The 20,899-nt window shown below is 45.6% G+C and overlaps 1 protein-coding gene across 1 annotated transcript in view; it reads right to left on the bottom strand.

The window, feature by feature from the left end:
- syne1a (spectrin repeat containing, nuclear envelope 1a) overlaps nt 1–20,899 on the bottom strand; it is a 205,172-nt gene that overhangs the window by 29,376 nt on the left and 154,897 nt on the right. Inside the window, exons 104-128 of the mRNA XM_082976172.1 lie at nt 20,551–20,784; nt 20,203–20,304; nt 19,993–20,112; nt 19,504–19,704; nt 19,081–19,254; nt 18,466–18,597; nt 17,994–18,190; nt 16,507–16,639; nt 16,084–16,266; nt 15,711–15,860; nt 15,185–15,361; nt 14,797–14,952; nt 14,473–14,628; nt 13,732–13,902; nt 13,264–13,397; nt 12,808–13,012; nt 11,815–11,997; nt 11,541–11,687; nt 11,252–11,406; nt 10,875–11,022; nt 10,636–10,730; nt 10,244–10,478; nt 9,810–10,004; nt 3,881–4,006; nt 1,205–1,360 (exon numbers count right to left, since the gene is read on the bottom strand). Coding sequence (XP_082832298.1) covers nt 1,205–1,360; nt 3,881–4,006; nt 9,810–10,004; nt 10,244–10,478; nt 10,636–10,730; nt 10,875–11,022; nt 11,252–11,406; nt 11,541–11,687; nt 11,815–11,997; nt 12,808–13,012; nt 13,264–13,397; nt 13,732–13,902; nt 14,473–14,628; nt 14,797–14,952; nt 15,185–15,361; nt 15,711–15,860; nt 16,084–16,266; nt 16,507–16,639; nt 17,994–18,190; nt 18,466–18,597; nt 19,081–19,254; nt 19,504–19,704; nt 19,993–20,112; nt 20,203–20,304; nt 20,551–20,784 — 4,065 coding nt within the window. The remainder of the gene's footprint in view (nt 1–1,204; nt 1,361–3,880; nt 4,007–9,809; nt 10,005–10,243; nt 10,479–10,635; nt 10,731–10,874; nt 11,023–11,251; nt 11,407–11,540; nt 11,688–11,814; nt 11,998–12,807; nt 13,013–13,263; nt 13,398–13,731; nt 13,903–14,472; nt 14,629–14,796; nt 14,953–15,184; nt 15,362–15,710; nt 15,861–16,083; nt 16,267–16,506; nt 16,640–17,993; nt 18,191–18,465; nt 18,598–19,080; nt 19,255–19,503; nt 19,705–19,992; nt 20,113–20,202; nt 20,305–20,550; nt 20,785–20,899) is intronic.

Below are 20,899 nucleotides of genomic sequence, written 5' to 3'. Positions count from 1 at the left end.
CAGTGTAGACATTGTTAATGTTGTAAATTACTATTGAAGCTGGAAATGGCTGATTTAGATCTCGTACAACGCCGTGTACTACTCCCTTCACAGAACAGCGCAAACTGGCCCTAACCAGAATAGAAAGAGAAGTGGGAGGCCCCGGTACATAACTGAGCAAGAGGACAAGTACATTAGAGTGTCTAGATTGAGAAACAGACGCCTCACAAGTCCTCAACTGGCAGCTTCATTAAATAGTACCCGCAAAACACCAGTCTCAACGTCAACAGTGAAGAGGCGACTCTGGGATGCTGGCCTTCTAGGCATAGTTCATCTGTCCAGTGGCTGTGTTCTTTTGCCCATCTTAATCTTTTCTTTTTATTGGCCAGTCTGAGATATGGCTTTTTCTTTGCAACTCTGCCTAGATGGCTGGCATCCCGGAGTCGCCTCTTCACTGTTGACGTTGAGACTGGTGTTTTGCGGGTACTATTTAATGAAGCTGCCAGTTGAGGACTTGTGAGGCGTCTGTTTCTCAAACTAGACGCTAATGTACTTGTCCTCTTGCACAGTTGTGCACCGGGGCCTCCCACTCCTCTTTCTATTCTGGTTAGAGACAGTTTGTGCTGTTCTGTGAAGGGAGTAGTACACGGCGTTGTACGAGATCTTCAGTTTCATGGCTATTTCTCACATGGAATAGCCTTTATTTCTCAGAAAAAGAATAGACTGACGAGTTTCAGAAGAAAGGTATTTGTTTCTGGCCATTTTGAGCCTGTAATCGAAACCACAAATGCTGACGCTCCAGATACTCAACTAGTCTAAAGAAGGCCAGTTTTATTGCTTCTTTAATCAGGACAACAGTTTTCAGCTGTGCTAACATAATTGCAAAAGGGTTTTCTAATGATCAATTAGCCTTTTAAAATGATAAACTTGGATTAGCTAACACAACGTGACATTGGAACACAGGAGTGATGGTTGCTGATAATGGGCCTCTGTACGCCTACGTAGATATTCCATAAAAAAATGTGCAGTTTCCAGCTTCAATAGTCATTTACAACATTAACAAAGTCTACACTGTATTTCTGATCAATTTGATGTTATTTTAATGGACAAAAAAATGTGCTTTTCTTTCAAAAACAAGGACATTTCTAAGTGACCCCAAACTTTTGAACGATAGTGTATATCCTCCCACTGTGGGTGTGTGTGTGTGCTCGCCAGGTGTGTCTACCTGGTGACAGATCTCCTCCCACTGGCGCTGCAGCAGCTGGAGGCGGTCCTGCAGGACTGTGAGGTCATCAGCACTGACCACGCCCTCCAGAGAATCCCTCAGCAGGAACAGAGAGGTGAGGTCATCAGTCCAGCCATCCACATTGCTCTCTAACTCCTACACCACACAGAGAGATGATGGGTTAGAGAGAGAGGATACACACACATAAAGGTAATCCATCACACTCCCGATACAGCTCTTCAACTACTTAACATTAATTGAAAGAGAGGTACACAACACACAAACACAATCATTTAAACTAATATAGAGGAATGCAGAGTAGGGCTGGACAATATGGGCAAAATATCATATCATGGTATTTTTCAAATTTTGACGGTATTTCATGTTTTTGATGAATAAAAGTTGTACATTTGCTTTATGAGTAGTGTGTGACCCTAGGGTGGAAACACATATATTCTAAATGATTTCAATGGGTCTTTCTCCATTCTGATTGTTTTATAATGTTCAATTTAACTTCAACCTAAAATAATTTCCTGCATTTCCATGCGATTTTGTTGCATGTGCTGCATTGACCATGCAGACTGAACGAAAGTGTCTCGTGGTCAAGCAACAACAAATGCTCTCCTTGAGGGAAGGGGTGGGACTAGGTCTGTGTGGAAAGCGGCATGGAGAGAGGAAGCGGAGAGGGATGACTCAAGTAGCTTAGTAAACTATACAAATGGACATTACACACAGCGTATAACATTTAACAAACCAAACATTCAAATACCTTTATAGGAGGTAAAGCAAAAACCCAAACCGGTCCGTGCACCAATACCAGTATATAGTAAAATATGGTAACCGCCCAGCCCTAATGCAGAGCTGAGCAAATCTTTTTAGGTTTGAGAAGATTGTAACAAAATATTATATAGACTAACTGAGCCTAGCCAACCTGAGCGTCACACAAGGCTAAAACAAGCTATCTAATCTGTTGTTTGAGCACCACTGCATCACCAGATGGTGCTGCGGATGATGAGTCATAAAAGCCACAGAAAACACTAGGAGGACGTGTCTTCAGCTGAAAACATGACAAAGGCTAAATCAATCATAAAAAATGATGTATGAAGCACAGCATCTTAAGGGCTAGAATTTCCTCCTAGATGGAAACAGAACCAACAACATTATCTTAGTGTTAAGTCTTAGGCGTAAAACAGGGAAATCTAACATTGTATCAAACCTTAATTGCTAAGACTGAACACAAAAATAGGCAAGGACAGAATAAAAATAAAATCTGTCTGAACTGTCTGCAAACCAAAGCCAAAACAATACACAACACAAATATTAGCAACTAGGCTCACGTCTTCCTTGCCAGTGTGTCAGCTATTTACTAACGGTTTGTGTTGCAGGTGGATTACGCTAGGCAATTTCATATTATGCAATAAGTTAACACACACACACACAGAAAGCTGATGCCCTGGCAGAGGCTAACCATGCTACTGGCCCTTCCCCCTAAGGAGTAGAGGACATGTCATGCATGAAACATCACTGTGTGAGTACAGTGCACACAGCAAACAGAGTGTCACTGTGTGAGTACAGTGCACACAGCCAACAGAGTGTCATTGTGTGAGTACAGTGCACACAGCCAACAGAGTGTCACTGTGTGAGTACAGTGCACACAGCCAACAGAGTGTCACTGTGTGAGTACAGTGCACACAGCCAACAGAGTGTCACTGTGTGAGTACAGTGCACACAGCCAACAGAGTGTCACTGTGTGAGTACAGTGCACACAGCCAACAGTGTCACTGTGTGAGTACAGTGCACACAGCAAACAGAGCGTCACTGTGTGAGTACAGTGCACACAACCAACAGGGCGTCACTGTGTGAGTACAGTGCACACAACCAACAGAGTGTCACTGTGTGAGTACAGTGCACACAGCCAACAGAGCGTCACTGTGTGAGTACAGTGCACACAGCCAACAGAGTGTCACTGTGTGAGTACAGTGCACACAGCCAACAGAGTGTCACTGTGTGAGTACAGTGCACACAGCCAACAGAGTGTCACTGTGTGAGTACAGTGCACACAGCCAACAGAGTGTCACTGTGTGAGTACAGTGCACACAGCCAACAGAGTGTCACTGTGTGAGTACAGTGCACACAGCCAACAGAGTGTCACTGTGTGAGTACAGTGCACACAGCCAACAGAGTGTCACTGTGTGAGTACAGTGCACACAGCCAACAGAGTGTCACTGTGTGAGTACAGTGCACACAGCCAACAGAGTGTGATCATGGTGTGTCTGCACAGATCAGAGATGGTCATGAAGCAGGGAACATGAAATACAACATGCAGTCCAAATCGGTCCTGCATTTTACATTTGCTTATTACTACATTGTGAAAACAAAGAGCTAGTTACACAGCGATCCCCAACATAACAACACCAAGCCAGTGATACACAGCAGACACAATGTTGTAATGTGGAATCTGAGGAATACGTGTCACTGAGTCGAGATTAGAAAGACGGATGGAGCCCTCTGGACAAATCCAGGAGTCTGTGTGTGTGTGTGTGTGTGTGTGTGTGTGTGTGTGTGTATGGTGTGTGTGTGTGTGTGTGTGTGTGTGTGTGTGTGTGTGTGTGTGTGTGTGTGTGTGTGTGTGTGTGTGTGTGTGTGTGTGTATGTGTGTGTGTGTGTGTCTCTCACCTTGCAGCGGACTTGCTCAGAGTGCAGCTCCTCATGGTTGTCTGGTAGAGGCAGGGACAGCTTCCTCTTAAAGGCCCTCAGCTTCTCCAAAGACGCAGCTATACCCTTCTCACAGCGGCCCCAGTCCTACACACACACAAATACACACTCTTTAGAGATCGAGCACGGCACCTTCCAGTAGCTCTGATGCCACATACGCTCTCAATGTCAACACACTCTCTCTCTCTCTCTCTCTCTCGCTCTCTCTCGCTCTCTCTCTCTCTCTCTCGCTCTCTCTCTCGCTCTCTCTCTCTCTCTCTCGCTCTCTCTCTCTCTCTCTCTGTCACCACTTGCCGGTGTTGCTGCTGTTACTGCGGATCTGCCTAGATTCAATAGCGCAGGAGTAGCAAAACATTCTCCCTGCAGTAGCAGCAGTGATGGCGAGAGAGAGAGAGAGAGAGAGAGAGAGAGAGAGAGAGAGAGAGAGAGAGAGAGAGAGGAGAGAGAGAGAGAGAGAGAGAGAGAGAGCGAGAGAGAGAGAGAGAGAGAGAGAGAGAGAGAGAGAGAGAGAGAGAGAGAGACGTAGAATACACAACCATCTATCAACATAGTTAACAGACTACTGAGCAGTGTAACAATACAGCTACAGGCACTGACTAGCAATATCCAAGGCTAGAGTGAGATGGTAGAATTACATAAGCCAGAGAACCAACATCATTAAAAGAACAGAGGTTGAATTAATGGCCATGGTCAGAGATAAAACAATACTTAGAGCCGGACGCAAAAGTAATACTTGAAGAAGAACCACAATTCTCCAAAATAGAATAGCCGGAGCAGAGTACCTAGAGTACCAGTGGCTAGCTGTCTCAGGATCGAGTCCTCACTCGAGGGGAGGAGGAGGGAGAATATAGCCATCTTCCTTTACTAAAGCCTATAAACTGCGTCACATACACAGCCCTCTTTAAAAAAGACTGCTCTTTCAGCCCATAAAATCTGCTTCTTTCCATGGCTTCATCTCTGATTATGTCTGAGTGACTGCACACTGCCTGGAGCCTGTCTGTGTGTGTGTGTGTGTGTGTGTGTGTGTGTGTGTGTGTGTGTGTGTGTGTGTGTGTGTGTGTGTGTGTGTGTGTGTGTGTGTGTGTGTGTGTGTGTGTGTGTGTGTGTGTGTGTGTGTGCTTGCGTGCGTGCGCGCGTGTGTGCTCATGCACATACTTTTACACTGCTGACACTCACTCACTATCTGTCTGTTGTTCCTTCTTCTATTCCTGGCAGTGGTTAGGCTGCACTCTGGACAGCATGCATAATAGATGTGATCATTTGGTTTCACTGTCCTGCATTTTAAACCAGCACTGCTCCTCATTTGGCTTCATACTGTATGTACTGCAGACCCCCAGGCCCTCTTTCATATGACCTTTATACTGCTGGCTGCATACAGGATGAGCTGCTAGCTTAGCATATGATGCTAATTCATATTCTGATCAAATTAGAGAGGTTGAACTAACATGCATACCAATGCAATGTAGCAATATCATAAATACATTGCATCCCAATGTGATGCAGCAATAGAGATCCATGCAAGAGCATATCAGGTAAAACGTAAGCTCTGGTTCAAACTAGGTGATCCAAAAATAGACACTCTGTCATCACACTGGCAATGGAGAGAAATAAAAAATGGTGCTGGCTCCTGCTGAAGGAGACTAGCACCCGGACTGGTGACAACAACCCAATCATGCCTGGCAAGGAATCTACTGTACAGCATATGGTTTCAGTCTGGGTACATGGCAAGCACTTGGAAAGCTTAGTCACGGAACACTCAAATATAGAAATGTGTTGTGTAGAACAGACTTGATTCTTGATCATGTAAAATAGGCAATCAAAGCACAATCTGGAAGGTGACAGAGGGCTGTCTAAACATTACACCCAACTGAATAAACAACAATGTCCCATGCAGGCAGTTTGGTTACGTGTTGGTTGTGTGTTAGTTGAGTGTTGGTTCTTGGTTGAGTGTAGGTTGAGTGTTGGCTGTGGGTTAGTTGTGTGTTGGTTTTGTGTTGGTTGTGGTTTGTTGTATTTTGGTTGTGGTTTGTTGTATTTTGGTTGTGGTTTGGTGGTTTGTGTTGGTTGAGTGTTAGTTGTTGTTGGGTTGTGTGTTTTTTTTTGCCAGGGGGGTAGATCAGCTTTAATATTGCAGATAGATTGTAGGTTCTATACATTTTTGAATCAATTCTAATCCCCCTTAGTTTTTTTTAATCTTAATTGGAGTAAACTAATGGACAACTATACTTCTATTGCTACTTAGAGCTATTTCGCTCATATAAGCAAATTTGCTCTTTTTTATCTGAGCATGGTACTGTATTTTGAATACAAATCAATCTGGGTTTAGGCTAGGGCATTGCATTATCACAGAAACCACATTAGTTGTTAATTATATAGTCAATGCTTTAGGCGTTAAAATGAATTGTGCTGCCTTGTTTGTGGACCTGTCAAAAGCGTTTGATACGGTTGATCATGCTATTTTATTGAACAAGTTGTCCTCGATTGGCCTGGGCTCTGACAACTGCTCTTGGTTTCATGATTATCTAAGTGTAGAAACTCAGGTCATAGGGATTGATGGGGTTAAGTAAGAATTTCTTGAAGTACATAAAGGTGTTCTGCAGGGGTCGATTCCAGGACCAGTTCTTATCACTATTTCTATTTATATAGCAGTTTTATATTTTATCTACACTGAACAAAAATATAAACGCAACATGCAACAATTTCAAAGACTTTACTGAGTTACAGTTCAAAAAAGGAAATCAGTCAATTGAAATAAATTAATTAGGCCATAATACAGTTGAAGTCGGAAGTTTACATAGACTTGGTTGGAGTCATTAAAACTCAGCTCATGAAACATTGGACCAACACTTGACATGTTCCATTTATATTTCAGTTCATTGTACATGCAGATTATATTATTTGGTAGCCCTTACCCGGACTACTGACCTGGCTGTGACAAGGCTACAGTCCCATTACCCCGACTACTGACCTGGCTGTGACAAGGCTACAGTCCCATTACCCCGACTACTGACCTGGCTGTGACAAGGCTACAGTCCCATTACCCCGACTACTGACCTGGCTGTGACAAGGCTACAGTCCCATTACCCCGACTACTGACCTGGCTGTGACAAGGCTACAGTCCCATTACCCCGACTACTGACCTGGCTATGACAAGGCTACAGTCCCATTACCCTGACTACTGACCTGGCTGTGACAAGGCTACAGTCCCATTACCCCGACTACTGACCTGGCTGTGACAAGGCTACAGTCCCATTACCCCGACTACTGACCTGGCTGTGACAAGGCTACGGTCCCATTACCCCGACTACTGACCTGGCTGTGACAAGGCTACAGTCCCATTACCCCGACTACTGACCTGGCTGTGACAAGGCTACGGTCCCATTACCCCGACTACTGACCTGGCTATGACAAGGCTACAGTCCCATTACCCCGACTACTGACCTGGCTGTGACAAGGCTACAGTCCCATTACCCTGACTACTGACCTGGCTGTGACAAGGCTACAGTCCCATTACCCCGACTACTGACCTGGCTGTGACAAGGCTACAGTCCCATTACCCTGACTACTGACCTGGCTGTGACAAGGCCACAGTCCCATTACCCTGACTACTGACCTGGCTGTGACAAGGCTACAGTCCCATTACCCTGACTACTGACCTGACTACTGACCTGGCTGTGACAAGAATACAGTCCCATTACCCTGACTACTGACCTGGCTGTGACAAGGCTACAGTCCCATTACCCTGACTACTGACCTGGCTGTGACAAGGCTACAGTCCCATTACCCTGACTACTCACCTGGCTGTGACAAGGCTACAGTCCCATTACCCTGACTACTGACCTGACTACTGACCTGGCTGTGACAAGAATACAGTCCCATTACCCCGACTACTGACCTGGCTGTGACAAGGCTACAGTCCCATTACCCTGACTACTCACCTGGCTGTGACAAGGCTACAGTCCCATTACCCCGACTACTGACCTGGCTGTGACAAGGCTACAGTCCCATTACCCCGACTACTGACCTGGCTGTGACAAGGCCACAGTCCCATTACCCTGACTACTGACCTGGCTGTGACAAGGCTACAGTCCCATTACCCCGACTACTGACCTGGCTGTGACAAGGCTACAGTCCCATTACCCTGACTACTGACCTGATTACTGACCTGGCTGTGACAAGGCTACAGTCCCATTACCCTGACTACTGACCTGACTACTGACCTGGCTGTGACAAGAATACAGTCCCATTTTGCAGCTGTGCAGGAAGCATAACTTGTGCTTAATATGGGCAAAACGAAATACATGTTGTTTTCAAGTTCTTGTAAGATTGTCTCAGATGAATTACATCTTCACTCATCAGATGGTTCTATAATCAAACAAGTCTCTGCATACAAATACCTTGGTATTTAGATTGACAATAATTTATTGTTTAAAAAACATACGAATGAGCTTGTTAAGAAATTAATATTTAAAGTGGGCTTTTTTTTACAAACAAATCCTGTCTCTCTCTAGTCAGCAGGAAGAATATTGTGCAGTCAACCTTTCTACCTTTTCTTGATTACGGTGATACTATTTATCAAAGTGCAGCTGCCTCTACTCTTAAACCCCTGGATGCTGATTTTCATAGAGCCTTTCGTTTTATCACAGAAAAGAGTTTTATTACTCATCACTGTATTCTTTACCAAAAGGTTGTCTTGTCCCCTTTGAAGTCACGTATGTCACATCATTACACTCTTTGTTTACAATGCCCTGCTCCACAAATTTCCGACTTACCTAACTTCGATATTAAGATTTATAATTACAAGTTATCAAACAGGGTTGGTTAACTCTGGAGACTCCTTTGGTTTAGAGAGTGGACAGAGGAATGTTATAATGAAGAACGAGTTTGTTTTAGTTGATTGTGTTTAGTGTTTTGTACATATTTATGTTTGTCTGTGCAATTTGTGTCGTGCTGTATTTTACTTGTTTTATAGTGTATACAATTTTTTTGTTCTATGAAATTGTATATGCAGGGCTCCCTTAAAAAAGAGACACTGGTCTCAATGGTGGCTCCCTGCTAAAAAAGATCATATATATATTTGAATCCTAATTTCCTCTTTCTTCAAGTGCTGGATTTTCACCCACAGCACCCAATCCACCATTCATTTTATTCCAACCCTCTGATGCCCACAGATGAACCAATCCTTCCCAGTATAATGCCATTTTGCTATTTACTTTTGCAATTCATCCCTCCAAAATTTCTACCAATATTGCTCTAAAAATAAATACTTTACCCAAGAGTATAATGATATTTCCCATTGACTGATCGTGATTTTTCAGATCCCCTAACAATACAGTTTGCAGGTCCATCTGAACCCCGATATTATGACTTAACAACCATTTCTGGAACTAACTCCAAAATCGAGCCACCGATGGACAGTACCAGAAATAAAACCAAATTTGTTGTGGCAGGCTGCTCAAGGCTGACTGTTCAATGCCCCATATATTGAGCATTGTTTTTGTATCAAGTATTTTATATAATAGCTTAAATTGAAGCGAACGGATTGATGTATCAATTGTTGTTTTATATGTCAGTTCATAGACCCGATGCCAAGGTATTGGGACATCAAAAACCTGTTCTAACAATTCAATGGTCATAATAACTAGGTATGTTGGTTGTGTGCTGGTTGTGGGTTGGTTGTGTGTTTGTTGTGGGTTGGTTGTGTGTTGGTTGAATGTAGGATGTGTGTTGATTGTGGGTTGGTTGAGTGTTGGCTGTGGGTTGGTAGTGGTTGGGTTGTGGTTGAGTTGTGTGTTGGTTGTGGTTTGGTTGTGTGTTGGTTGTGTGGTGCTTATGGTTTGGTTGTGTGGTGGTTGTGGTTTGGTTGTGTGTTGGTTGTGGAATGACAGACCTTGAGCAAGCTTAGCAGCTCTCTCTTCTGTTCGTCCAATCGGACGTTGGCATGTCTCCAGCACTCCTGCATGTCCATCAGCTCCGTCTGCAGGGCTGACTCCGCCCTGGCGTCAGCTGACAGGAGCAGGCTCCGCCCCGCCTCCACCGCCAGAATGTAACCACCCTGCTGCCTCTGGAGCACACGCTCCCTTAACTAGGGGGAGAAGGTTTGGGTTTACTGTCAGTCTTTATTGTGGGAAATATATAATGAAGTTATATGGAATGTATATTTATTGTCCAGTCTATGTGTTATTACACTGACTACATTGTTAAACCTCAGCAATACAAAAACATTGTGTGAACACTGAAATGTTTATAACTTTTATTGAAGCTTTTTGCCAGCTACAGGTCACAATATATCACATAGAGGACAAGTATGTCTATTCCACCCACCTGTATCTGGTCCAACATGGTCCTGGCCTGCTGTAAGGCCACCGCCTCTCCCTGTTGATGCACTTCCGGGTCGCGAGACACTTCCTGTATCCATCGCCGCAGCTTCTCCGACATCTCCCTGTAGCGCTGCCATTGGCGGACCAGGCTGTCAATTATCCCTCTCCTTTGTTGGGCCCGCCTCACAACACCCTGCCATTGGTTACCCAGCAGAGCCAGTTTCAGGCTGAAGTCATCCCTGCAGGAAAGAGAGAGAGATTTACCCCAAATAAACCATTATGTGTGTGTGTGTGTGTGTGTGTGTGTGTGTGGTGTGTGTGTGTGTGTGTGTGTGTGTGTGTGTGTGTGTGTGTGTGTGTGTGTGTGTGTGTGTGTGTGTGTGTGTGTGTCCTTACCTGTCGTCCACCTGTCCCTGGTCCAGCAGGCGATGGCCATCACTGATGATGGAGTAGAGAATCTGCTGCCTGCTGAACATTTCTGCCTGGAACAACTATACAGAAACATTTACAGAGATCAACATACAGGTACAGAGAAACAGCTTACAAGCCCATGCCCCCCTGCCCCTAACCTCCATCCCTCCCCTGACACCCCCCCCCCCCACTCCTCTCACCTCCCTCCCTCCTCCTATCCTCACCTCATGGTCTCTCTGCTGCTCCAGCAGGCTGTGGTAGTTCCCAGAGGTCTCAGCGGCCAGCTTTTGTTCCGTCTGGGACAGGAAGTCCATCCAGTCCTCACACTTCTGCAGGAAGCTCTGCTGCTGCAGCAACACCGCCTGCAGCTTACTGAGGAGGGAGACACGAGATAGCACAGAGTCACACAACAGATTGTAACACCTTTATCCATCCTGTGGAACAATAACAACATAATGAACATGCAACATGGAGTTCTTGTTTTTCAACCTACATCCTATCGTTAGTAAATTAGAGTAACACACAATGAGATAGGAATGGCTTGATAAGTGCAACGCATGTGTAACTATTGTTCTGTATGTGAAGACGTTAATGAAGCAACCTGAATCTCTCAGTCAGGTGTGCGGAGTGGGAGGTCCAGGCTCTGTTGAGGCTCTGGAGGCGTTTGATCTCACTGTCGTTCAGGGGAAGTCTGTAGGCCAGCTCATTCACACGCTCTAGATCAGGAGAATGGCTGCTCAACTTACACATCTGGCTCTGGAGAGGGAGGAAGGGATTTAAGAGATGTTCTGAATTTATAGTGCAATAGAGGCAATATAGAAGCAATTGAAGAAGCAATAGTGTTATTAAGGATTCAACAGAGGTTCAGCTCAGTTGTCAGACATGTTTACCTTGAGTTTTTCCATGCGCTCCTGTATGACAGTGAGGTCCGGTGTTCCGACTGGGTCGGACTCCCTCAGAACCTCTTCAGCCTCCTCAGCCTGACAGGTCAGAGAGTCCAACTGCTCTTTAAAACGCTCACAGTCCTCAGCTCCACACTAGAGAGGGAGAAATAGAGGGGGTACAAAAGTATGAATGTACTGTATATAGTGTACATTAAGGGTGTTTGGACATGTGGACACTGCTCTACTGTGTGCTTGTGACGCTGTAGCACAGACGACCCACCTGCAGTACTTCCTGCTGCCTGTGAAGGGCATGCTCCAGCGTTGCTAGGCGATGTGTGAGTGACAGGCAGTCTGATTGGAGGGCTGCCATGGAAGAGGCATCAACCTGAGTCTTCAGCTGTTGCCCCAGCTGCTGGAGCTGTAGTAGAGACTGTTGTACTGTTGCCTGGGCACCCAGCAACTCCTACACAACAACAACAACAACACAGCTATGAGGATTGGAATTGGAGGACGAAATACTGTGAACTTGGTTCTGTAAGAGTAAGGTCAGAAGGCAAAACTGAATAGCATCACTAAACGATAGAGGGCTTTTCTCCTCTGAAAGAGAAGTTACTATTACTGTCCTCCATGCTTGGCAACTGAAACCCTTTTCTACATCTTCACTGTGGAGTTTCTATAATTTAAACACAGAAAATAAACCGTTTTGGCTCTACTGTACTGTGTATCACCAGCCCTGCCAGCCTCCCTCACCCTGTTAGGTCTGTGCGGCACTTTGGCCTAACAGTCTGAAAGGTCTTTTGTCATGGTGCGCTGGGTCTGTATTCAGACACACACACTGGGTGTAATTTGGCCACCTACCGAAGGGCTAGGGCCTTCGGTACTTCTTTGAAACACGCTGACAGGCAGTTTCTATGCTTATTCACATGAGAGCAAGGCTGCATTCTTCACTAAAAGCTAGGCTTTCAGAAAGGAAATGTATATCTAAGGAAAACTGCTGTGTGGCAGATCGTCTCTAATTTTATCTTGCCGATTCACCCTCTGAATGACCAAAATACAAAATCCATGTTTCAATTGTCTCAACGCTTAAAAATCCTTCTTTAACCTGTCTCCTCCCCTTCATCTACACTGACTGAAGTGGATTTAACAAGTGACATCAATAAGGGATCATGACTTTCACCTGGATTCACCTGGTCAGTCTATGTCACGGAAAGAGCAGGTGTTCCTAATGTTTTGTACACTCAGTGTATGTCATTTAGGTGCATTCATTGCTTACGCTGCAGTCTCTAATCCATGCGTTGCTTTCCTCTTCCGTGACGTCTCTGTCGGTGGCACTCTTGAGCAGCCTGTCGGCCCTCTCCTCCTGTCTGTGTACAGCAGAGACACACTGGTCATACAGCTCTGTGTAGCGCTGCCACAGACCCAGCAGAGCCTTGCTGCTCCTCAGCTGTTCTGAGATCTGCTCCAGCAGACCGTTCCACCTGAGACAGAGGAAGATAATAAGTTAGGATCTGAACTGGGAGCAGTTGTGACACCGAACCGAAAATAGTGTTGCACTTGCATCAAGTGTCACATACTGTTCTAAGATAAGCCAACCGTTACTGTGTATACTGAGTGATAACATTCCAGACTCCTAGCTCACAGTGGGCCCCAGGAAGATTAGCTGTTGCAACTGTAACAGCTAATGGGGATCCAAATCCCCATTACCCTGCAGCCCTTCTTCAATGCCCACCTGATGTTGACGTCCCGGAGGGCTCCGTCCAGTGTTTCTGCCACAGACGGGTGGCACTCTGTCAGCAGCTGATGTGTGACAGAGCCAAACTTCCTCAGACTGCTCTCCTGCTTGTCTAACTCCTCCTGCAGGTTCTGAACACGTACATAGCGCCGGGTCAATGACAAAGATAAAACACAGAGAATCTGTTCACTCTCTACAAACAAATCAGGCTAAATGTTGTAATGCTATTACATGACAATTCAACAATCTAAATTTAACTTCAATCTTGACCTCTTGCCTTCCTATGACAATCTTGCCTTCATTCTGCATAGTATTTTTTCTTCGATTTTGTTATTCAAAATGTTTCCCATGTTATTCCAACCTCAGGGTAATGTTGAGGTTGTATTTTAGTTGTGTTTTGGTTGTATTTTAGTTGTGTTTTGATTGTATTTTGGTTGTATTTTAGTTGTGTTTCGGTTGTCTTACCTCCAGGCTTTCCACCTGTTGCTGTACAGCCTCCAGGGAGCCTGTGAGCAGGTGTAGCCGGGACACGGAGTACCTCCCCTCCATCAGGTAACCGTTGATCTCCTCAGCAGCACGGCGGTACAGAGTCCACTGCTCCAGCACTGACCGCAGGCTCACCTTCATCTGACCAATCTGGAGGGCCGCGGAGAGAGGACATTATGTTCCACAGTTCGTTTTTTTTACTATTGTCAGGGAATTCTCTGAAAGCCATGGGGGTTAAATTGGGATTATAATAAAGTGAAGCCAGTTCAGACAGGAAACCTGAGTGTTTGCATCAGCTGATAGCAACTATGCTCTGGTGTTTCATGCTGTTGCTGTAACATGCTGTAAATTCGCTATGCATTGTCTGTTTTCTGCTAGCCCACCACCACGCCAGCCTCCACCTGTCTCTTTTCCAATAGGGTGGATTGGTAAAGCTATACCACGCTCACTGCCTGTAGTTTGTTGTTATGTTAATGATTTCAGCATTGCTATGGCAGTGAGCTACCCCGAAGCTGCAGAGTCTACCGCCAAGACCTAAAGTATTGTAATTGACTTTCTAATAAATGGTTAAACAAATACTGGTGTTTTCTGTCTGAATTGAGGTTAGATTTGGATATGGTACTCTAGGTGGTGAAACTGTTCCTAAAATGTAAACAAAATCTGTCAGATGAATTGTGTGAGTGTCATGGTATCAGTCTGCAGAATTGTCTATAAACCCACCATATTGTCCAGGTTGGTCCAGGACTGGTTCAACCCTTTAAGGGTCTCCATAACAACAGAGCAGGCCTGCCCCCTCTTTTCCTGGATGAGTCTGCTCCCTCTCTCTTCAGCTTTCTCTAAATCCTTCTCTTTCTCCTTCACTAACTCTTCCAACTCCTGAGCAAGAGAATGAGAGGGAATAGAAAGATAAACAACATAAGAAAACAAATATGATAGATGAATTAGAACTGATCTGAGGTTAGAAAACTTACTGTGAAGAGAATATTTGCTTGTAGGTGTAATGGGAAATTGTGAATGGTGTTAATGCTGTATCCATGTCCCTACCTGACAGTCTTTGAGTGCATTCTGCACCGATGCTACGTCATCTATCCTGTGTCTCTTCTTCAGTTTGTCTTCTTGCAGGGTCAGCCAGGTCTTCAGGGCCTGAACACCATTCTCATGCTCCATCCAGCCCTCCAACAGGCCTTCCAACAGCTGGATCTGGGGTACACACACAGCAACATGTCACACAACAAGAACAACAACTGCCATCAATGTCTGAAAGGCAAAGCATGAACTTGAGAGATCAGCGTGTAGATCGTTGACTTGTCTTTCACCTAAATCTTGTTGTTCTGGCTATCAAACAGTTACTGATGACATCTATCCAAAAGGTGTGGGGGGGCTTTCAGAAACATCATTCCTCCAGGCCAATGGGGGGGGGGGCGGTAGCTACCTTCTCAATGATGAGGCCTTGCAGTATCTGCCAGCGGCGATTCATGGCTCCCAGGCGCTCGGCGAAGTCGGTCTTGTCGCTGCGCTTCCCCTCCACATCTTGACTACTGATCTGGAGCACCGACTGGTTGACGAAGTCCACCGTCAGCTGTTTACATGTCAGGTCTATACTGAACCCCTGGAGAGACAGACAGGGGAATGGGAGAGGGGAGGTGAGAGAAAGAGAAAGAGATGGGAGGGAGATAGAGGGTGGGGGAGAGAGAGCGAGAGATGGGAGGGAGAGAGAAAGATGGGAGAGAGAGATAAGAGGGAGCAAGAGAGAGATGGAAGGGAGAGAGAGTGGGTAGATGTGGGAAAGTATAGAGACAGGATACATTGAGTAACGGGAGAGAGTGGGACAGCAGAGACAGAAAAAGGGTGAGAGAGAGAGATAAATTGTCACAACACTCATATAAATCATTACAATGATGCTCTGATTTTGTTTTAGCAATGTCTCTGAGAGGAGTACCTCTACTACACTATCTTACCTTGTACTTCTGTAGGTAGTCCTGAACAACCTCTGACCCCACTGCTCCCATGATCCTCTGCTGGTCCTCCGCTATCACGTTCTCCATGAGAGACATCCAGCTCATCAGCTCTGTGATGGCGTGACGCGACGCCAGCTTCTCCATCTGCAGCTGCAGGCACAAACACAAAGTCATGTTACAAGCTGCATCTCTCCATTTCCCAGTTCTCAGTGGACTGACACCACAGGACACCACAGACACCACAGACACCACAGCAGGAGGCATTTCTTTAGTTATAACATTCCTAACTTATGAATTAGTTACAAAATGTGTTACTCTACATATTAAGCTAAACAATGGTAGCAAGTTAACAAACTTTAGACTGATCCCATACCTGGTGTAGTTTTTCCTGTACCACTGGGATGCGTGTGAACAGCTCAGCCCACTGGGTGTCCACCTGGGCCAGAGCTGATCTCAGACCAGCCGTGTCCACCCTCTTCAGCCGCAGCAGCTGGTTGCCTGTACTCAGCACTGAGGAGCGCAGAGATGACTTCGCATCCACCTCCTTAGAGAACTCCTACAGGGGGAGAGAAAGAGAGAGAGAGGGGGAGATGAGCTTTCATTCCTTTTGTTAGATCATTGCACATGTTGGTGTAAAGAACACGACTGCACATAGGACCCAGAGGTTTTCTTGGCCAGCTGACGTGACCAAGAAAAAGCTTGTTCTATCTACAGCATGCATGTATAAATACATTTCTCTGGGATATGTGTAGGCCTATCTATCTGGTGTAACTTGAGGTCTCTCAGTCTCACTCACCAGGAAGGCATACAGGTGGTCTCTGACCGTCTCCAGCTCCTGAGGTACGGTCACAGACTGTGTGGTCCAGAACTCCAGACGGTCCAGAGCTGACCGCAACCACTGACTCAACTCTGCTGACTCACTCTGGTACCTGTAAGGTCACATGATATAACAGCAGCAAATGTTTAGTTCTAGGATTAGTGTTTCATGTTTAGTTCGGGGATTAGTGTTTCATGTTTAGTTCTGGGATTAGTGTTTCATGTATAGTTCTGGGATTAGTGTTTCGTGTTTAGTTCTGGGATTAGTGTTTCGTGTTTAGTTCTGGGATTAGTGTTTAGTGTTTAGTTCTGGGATTAGTGTTTCGTGTATAGTTCTGGGATTAGTGTTTCATGTATAGTTCTGGGATTAGTGTTTCATGTATAGTTCTGGGATTAGTGTTTAGTGTTTAGTTCTGGGATTAGTGTTTCGTGTTTAGTTCTGGGATTAGTGTTTCGTGTTTAGTTCTGGGATTAGTGTTTCATGTATAGTTCTGGGATTAGTGTTTCGTGTTTAGTTCTGGGATTAGTGTTTAGTGTTTAGTTCTGGGATTAGTGTTTCGTGTTTAGTTCTGGGATTAGTGTTTCATGTATAGTTCTGGGATTAGTGTTTCGTGTTTAGTTCTGGGATTAGTGTTTAGTGTTTAGTTCGGGGATTAGTGTTTCGTGTTTAGTTCTGGGATTAGTGTTTCGTGTTTAGTTCTGGGATTAGTGTTTCATGTATAGTTCTGGGATTAGTGTTTCATGTTTAGTTCTGGGATTAGTGTTTCATGTTTAGTTCTGGGATTAGTGTTTCATGTATAGTTCTGGGATTAGTGTTTCGTGTTTAGTTCTGGGATTAGTGTTTCGTGTTTAGTTCTGGGATTAGTGTTTCATGTTTAGTTCTGGGATTAGTGTTTCATGTATAGTTCTGGGATTAGTGTTTCGTGTTTAGTTCTGGGATTAGTGTTTCGTGTTTAGTTCAGGGATTAGTGTTTCGTGTTTAGTTCTGGGATTAGTGTTTCATGTTTAGTTCTGGGATTAGTGTTTCATGTTTAGTTCTGGGATTAGTGTTTCATGTTTAGTTCTGGGATTAGTGTTTCATGTTTAGTTCAGGGATTAGTGTTTCATGTTTAGTTCAGGGATTAGTGTTTCGTGTTTAGTTCTGGGATTAGTGTTTCGTGTTTAGTTCTGGGATTAGTGTTTCATGTTTAGTTCTGGGATTCAATTTTAAAAACGTACTTAGCTAGTCTGGACCCATACTGTAGTGTATCTTCCACCGTTGGCATACATGGTTAAAATTAGCAATAGCATATACAGCGTAGAAACACAACACAATGACTACTTCTATGATATACAGTATCTATTCAGGCTAATACCCCGCAATAACTTTAAACCAAACCCACTCTCCTCCTCTCCCCCACCCCCTCCCCTCTCCTCCTCTTCCCTCTTCTCTCCCACCTCCCCTCTCCCCCTCCCCTCTCCTCTGACCTGCTCCAGTGTTTGAGGGTGGAGTCGAAGCGGTGCAGCTCCTTGTTGACCTTGGTGGTGGAGCAGAGCCAGTGTTCCCCTAGCTGGGTGAGTTGGTTCTCCAGGTCTGAGCAACACACAGACAGCAGCAGCCTCTTCCCCTCTTCCATCACCTGGTAGAGCTGGGGCTGGTGCTCTGTCAGGCTGGTCTTCAGACGCTATAGACGGGAAGGAGGAGAGGTGAGAGGTATGGATCAGAAAACAATGACCTGTAAGTCACAGTACCCAATACCAAGGTGTTTCAATACCACGTGCAAGGAGAACACAAACATGTATACCCGGGGGACACCTGTATGTGTATCCATGGGGGAGATACATTGAATTCAGTTACGTTTTTATTGATTTCCATTGCAACAAGGGAACATGTTAAAATAATCGGTCTTGTGCCAGGTCAATCAGTAGGTGTGTATGATGAGAGGTGTGTGCTGTGTACCTGGTAGAGAGTGATCCTGTCACTGAGTCTCTCCTCTGTCTCCTCCACCAGGCCCACCGTAGGGATACTACACTCTACTGCCTCCAGCTGCCTGTACAGAGCCTGGTAGTCCTCCACCAGCATGCTCCACGACTGGGACAGACAACAGACAGACAACAGACAGACAACAGACAGACAGCACAGAGAGAGAGAGAGAGAGAGAGAGAGAGAGAGAGAAGGGAGGGGAAAGGGTTAATATTATACTGTTCATCCAATCACTTTGCCATTCATCATTTCATCAATTTGTCGGTCTGTTAATTTATTGTTGTCATCTACTGTGACTGACCTAGAGGTGGAATTATTAAACAAATCAGTCTCTCTCTCTCTCTCTCTCTCTCTCTCTCTCTCTCTCTCTCTCTCTCTCTCTCTCTCTCTCTCTCTCTCTCTCTCTCTCTCTCTCTCTCTCTCTCTCTCTCTCTCTCTCTCTCTCCACTCCATTCCTTCTTCCATCCATCCACATCCATCCACAAAAAAAGCATCGAACCAGTCCACCAACCCAATTACCCAATCCCTCCTTCAGTAGCAAGTAACCATTCCCCTCTTGCTTCCCTAAGTAAGAGACCATCCCACTCTTACCTCCAGTATTCCTTCCAGCTCGACCCCTCTACGGTGGGCCTGTTTGAGGACGTTGTTGGCTAGGGCCAGGGTCTCCTCCAGGACCTGGCTCTCCCTCTGGACCACCAGGCCGCTCACCTTACTGTAGAATGTCTGGGTCAGGATCATATGACACTCCAAACCCTGGAAAAACTCCTGGGGAGAGGAGGGGGTGGGAGGGTGAGAGAGAAAGAGAAGATGTGGTAGGACAAATGTCATGAATTGAGAGTGGAAAAACGCATTGTGACCTTAAAAATAAGCAACACTAAAGAACACCATGAGGTTATTACTATGTTTAGGACCCTGACATGACAATGTGACAGCCCACCCAATAATGTTTGAGTGTGGACATTTATCGTTAGCTTAACGTGTAATATCACCAAACTCTCTTTTTGAAGGCCCGACCTTGTGCTTGTCCAGGAGTATCTGCACTTCTATGACAGAGCCCACGGTCATCTTCTGGTCGGCGGCCATCTTGTCCTGTGCGGTGTCGACCAGGTCGGTGAGGTCATGCAGGGCACTCTCGTACTGGGCCTTTAGAGACAGGCTGTGGTTCAAACTGCTACGCCTGGAGCCTACCATCAACACCAGCTCCTCGTAGGCATCCTATAGACATCGGTTACAGATAATACAGTGCATCAAACATACACTACACATCCTGGGTCAGATATCAGACAGTAGTTAGGGTTGATATGAGGGGCCACCCCCCTTGTTAACAAAACCCCCCATATTCACAGCACCGCCTCACCACCCCTGCACAACCAGTACCTTCCCCCCTGTTAACCTTTGACAATTCATCACCTGACTGTTTTAATCATACAGAATGTATTACACAGTATATATTGAACACAGGTTATATGACAGTGTTATTAGGAGACAGAGTTGTGTTGTTACCTGAAGTTTGAGAAGCTCCTGGTTGGAGATCTGGTCAGGCTGTCGTCCCTCCGCTCTGCTCCTGAGCTCTGCTACTCTCTGCTCAAACTCCCTCAGACCATCCTCCACCTCGGATAATGTCTGTTCATGAAAAAGGACTGTGTTAAATGGGTGTGCGTGTGTGTGTGTGTGTGTGTCTGTGCGCGCATGTGTCTATTACTATCACTGTACCTCCATCTGTTTGGGTGCAGGCCTGTCTATGGCTCCAGCCATCCTCTGCAGCAGCTGGTGTTTACTCTCACTGAGAGCTGTGAACAGCAGCCTTAGCTCCGTCTGGTGGAGAGGAGACAGGAGAGATGGAGGTCAAAGGTTAGCAATGATGACAATGACGAATGGTAGACATGCAGACCTTTATATTGCACGCACACACGCACACGCACACACACACACGCACACACACACACACACACACACACACACACACACACACACACACACACACACACACACACACACACACACACACACACACACACACACACACACACACACACACACACACACACACACACTAGCTACCTGGAAGCCGGTGTGTTCCTGCAGTCGGTCTCTCATACAGTCACAGTGTTGCTCCAGGGTTTGGTCCAGCAGGCCCAGTCTCTCCTGCAGCCCATCCAGAGTGTCTTCCATCAGGGCCTGCTCCTCCTCTCCATACAGCCTCCTTCCTCCTGCTGCTGCTCCACCTCCTCCTCCCAGCAGCTCCCTGCACTTGCTCATCTCCCCTGTCACCTCCCTCACCTCTTTACTCAGGCCCTGCAGAGGAAGAGGACAAGGAGAAGAGGTCAGCCAAAAGCCCAGTAATATAGTTCATAATACAGTATAGAGGGAATGTCCTCTGAATGTTCTCTGAATGTTCTCTGAATGTTCT

The sequence above is a fragment of the Salmo salar genome, chromosome 06 (assembly GCF_965601325.2).
Source record: "Salmo salar chromosome 06, fSalSal1, whole genome shotgun sequence".
Taxonomy (NCBI): Eukaryota; Metazoa; Chordata; class Actinopteri; order Salmoniformes; family Salmonidae; genus Salmo; species Salmo salar.
The sequence above is the reverse complement of the archived record's forward strand: the minus strand, read 5'-3'. Positions and strand labels throughout refer to the sequence as shown.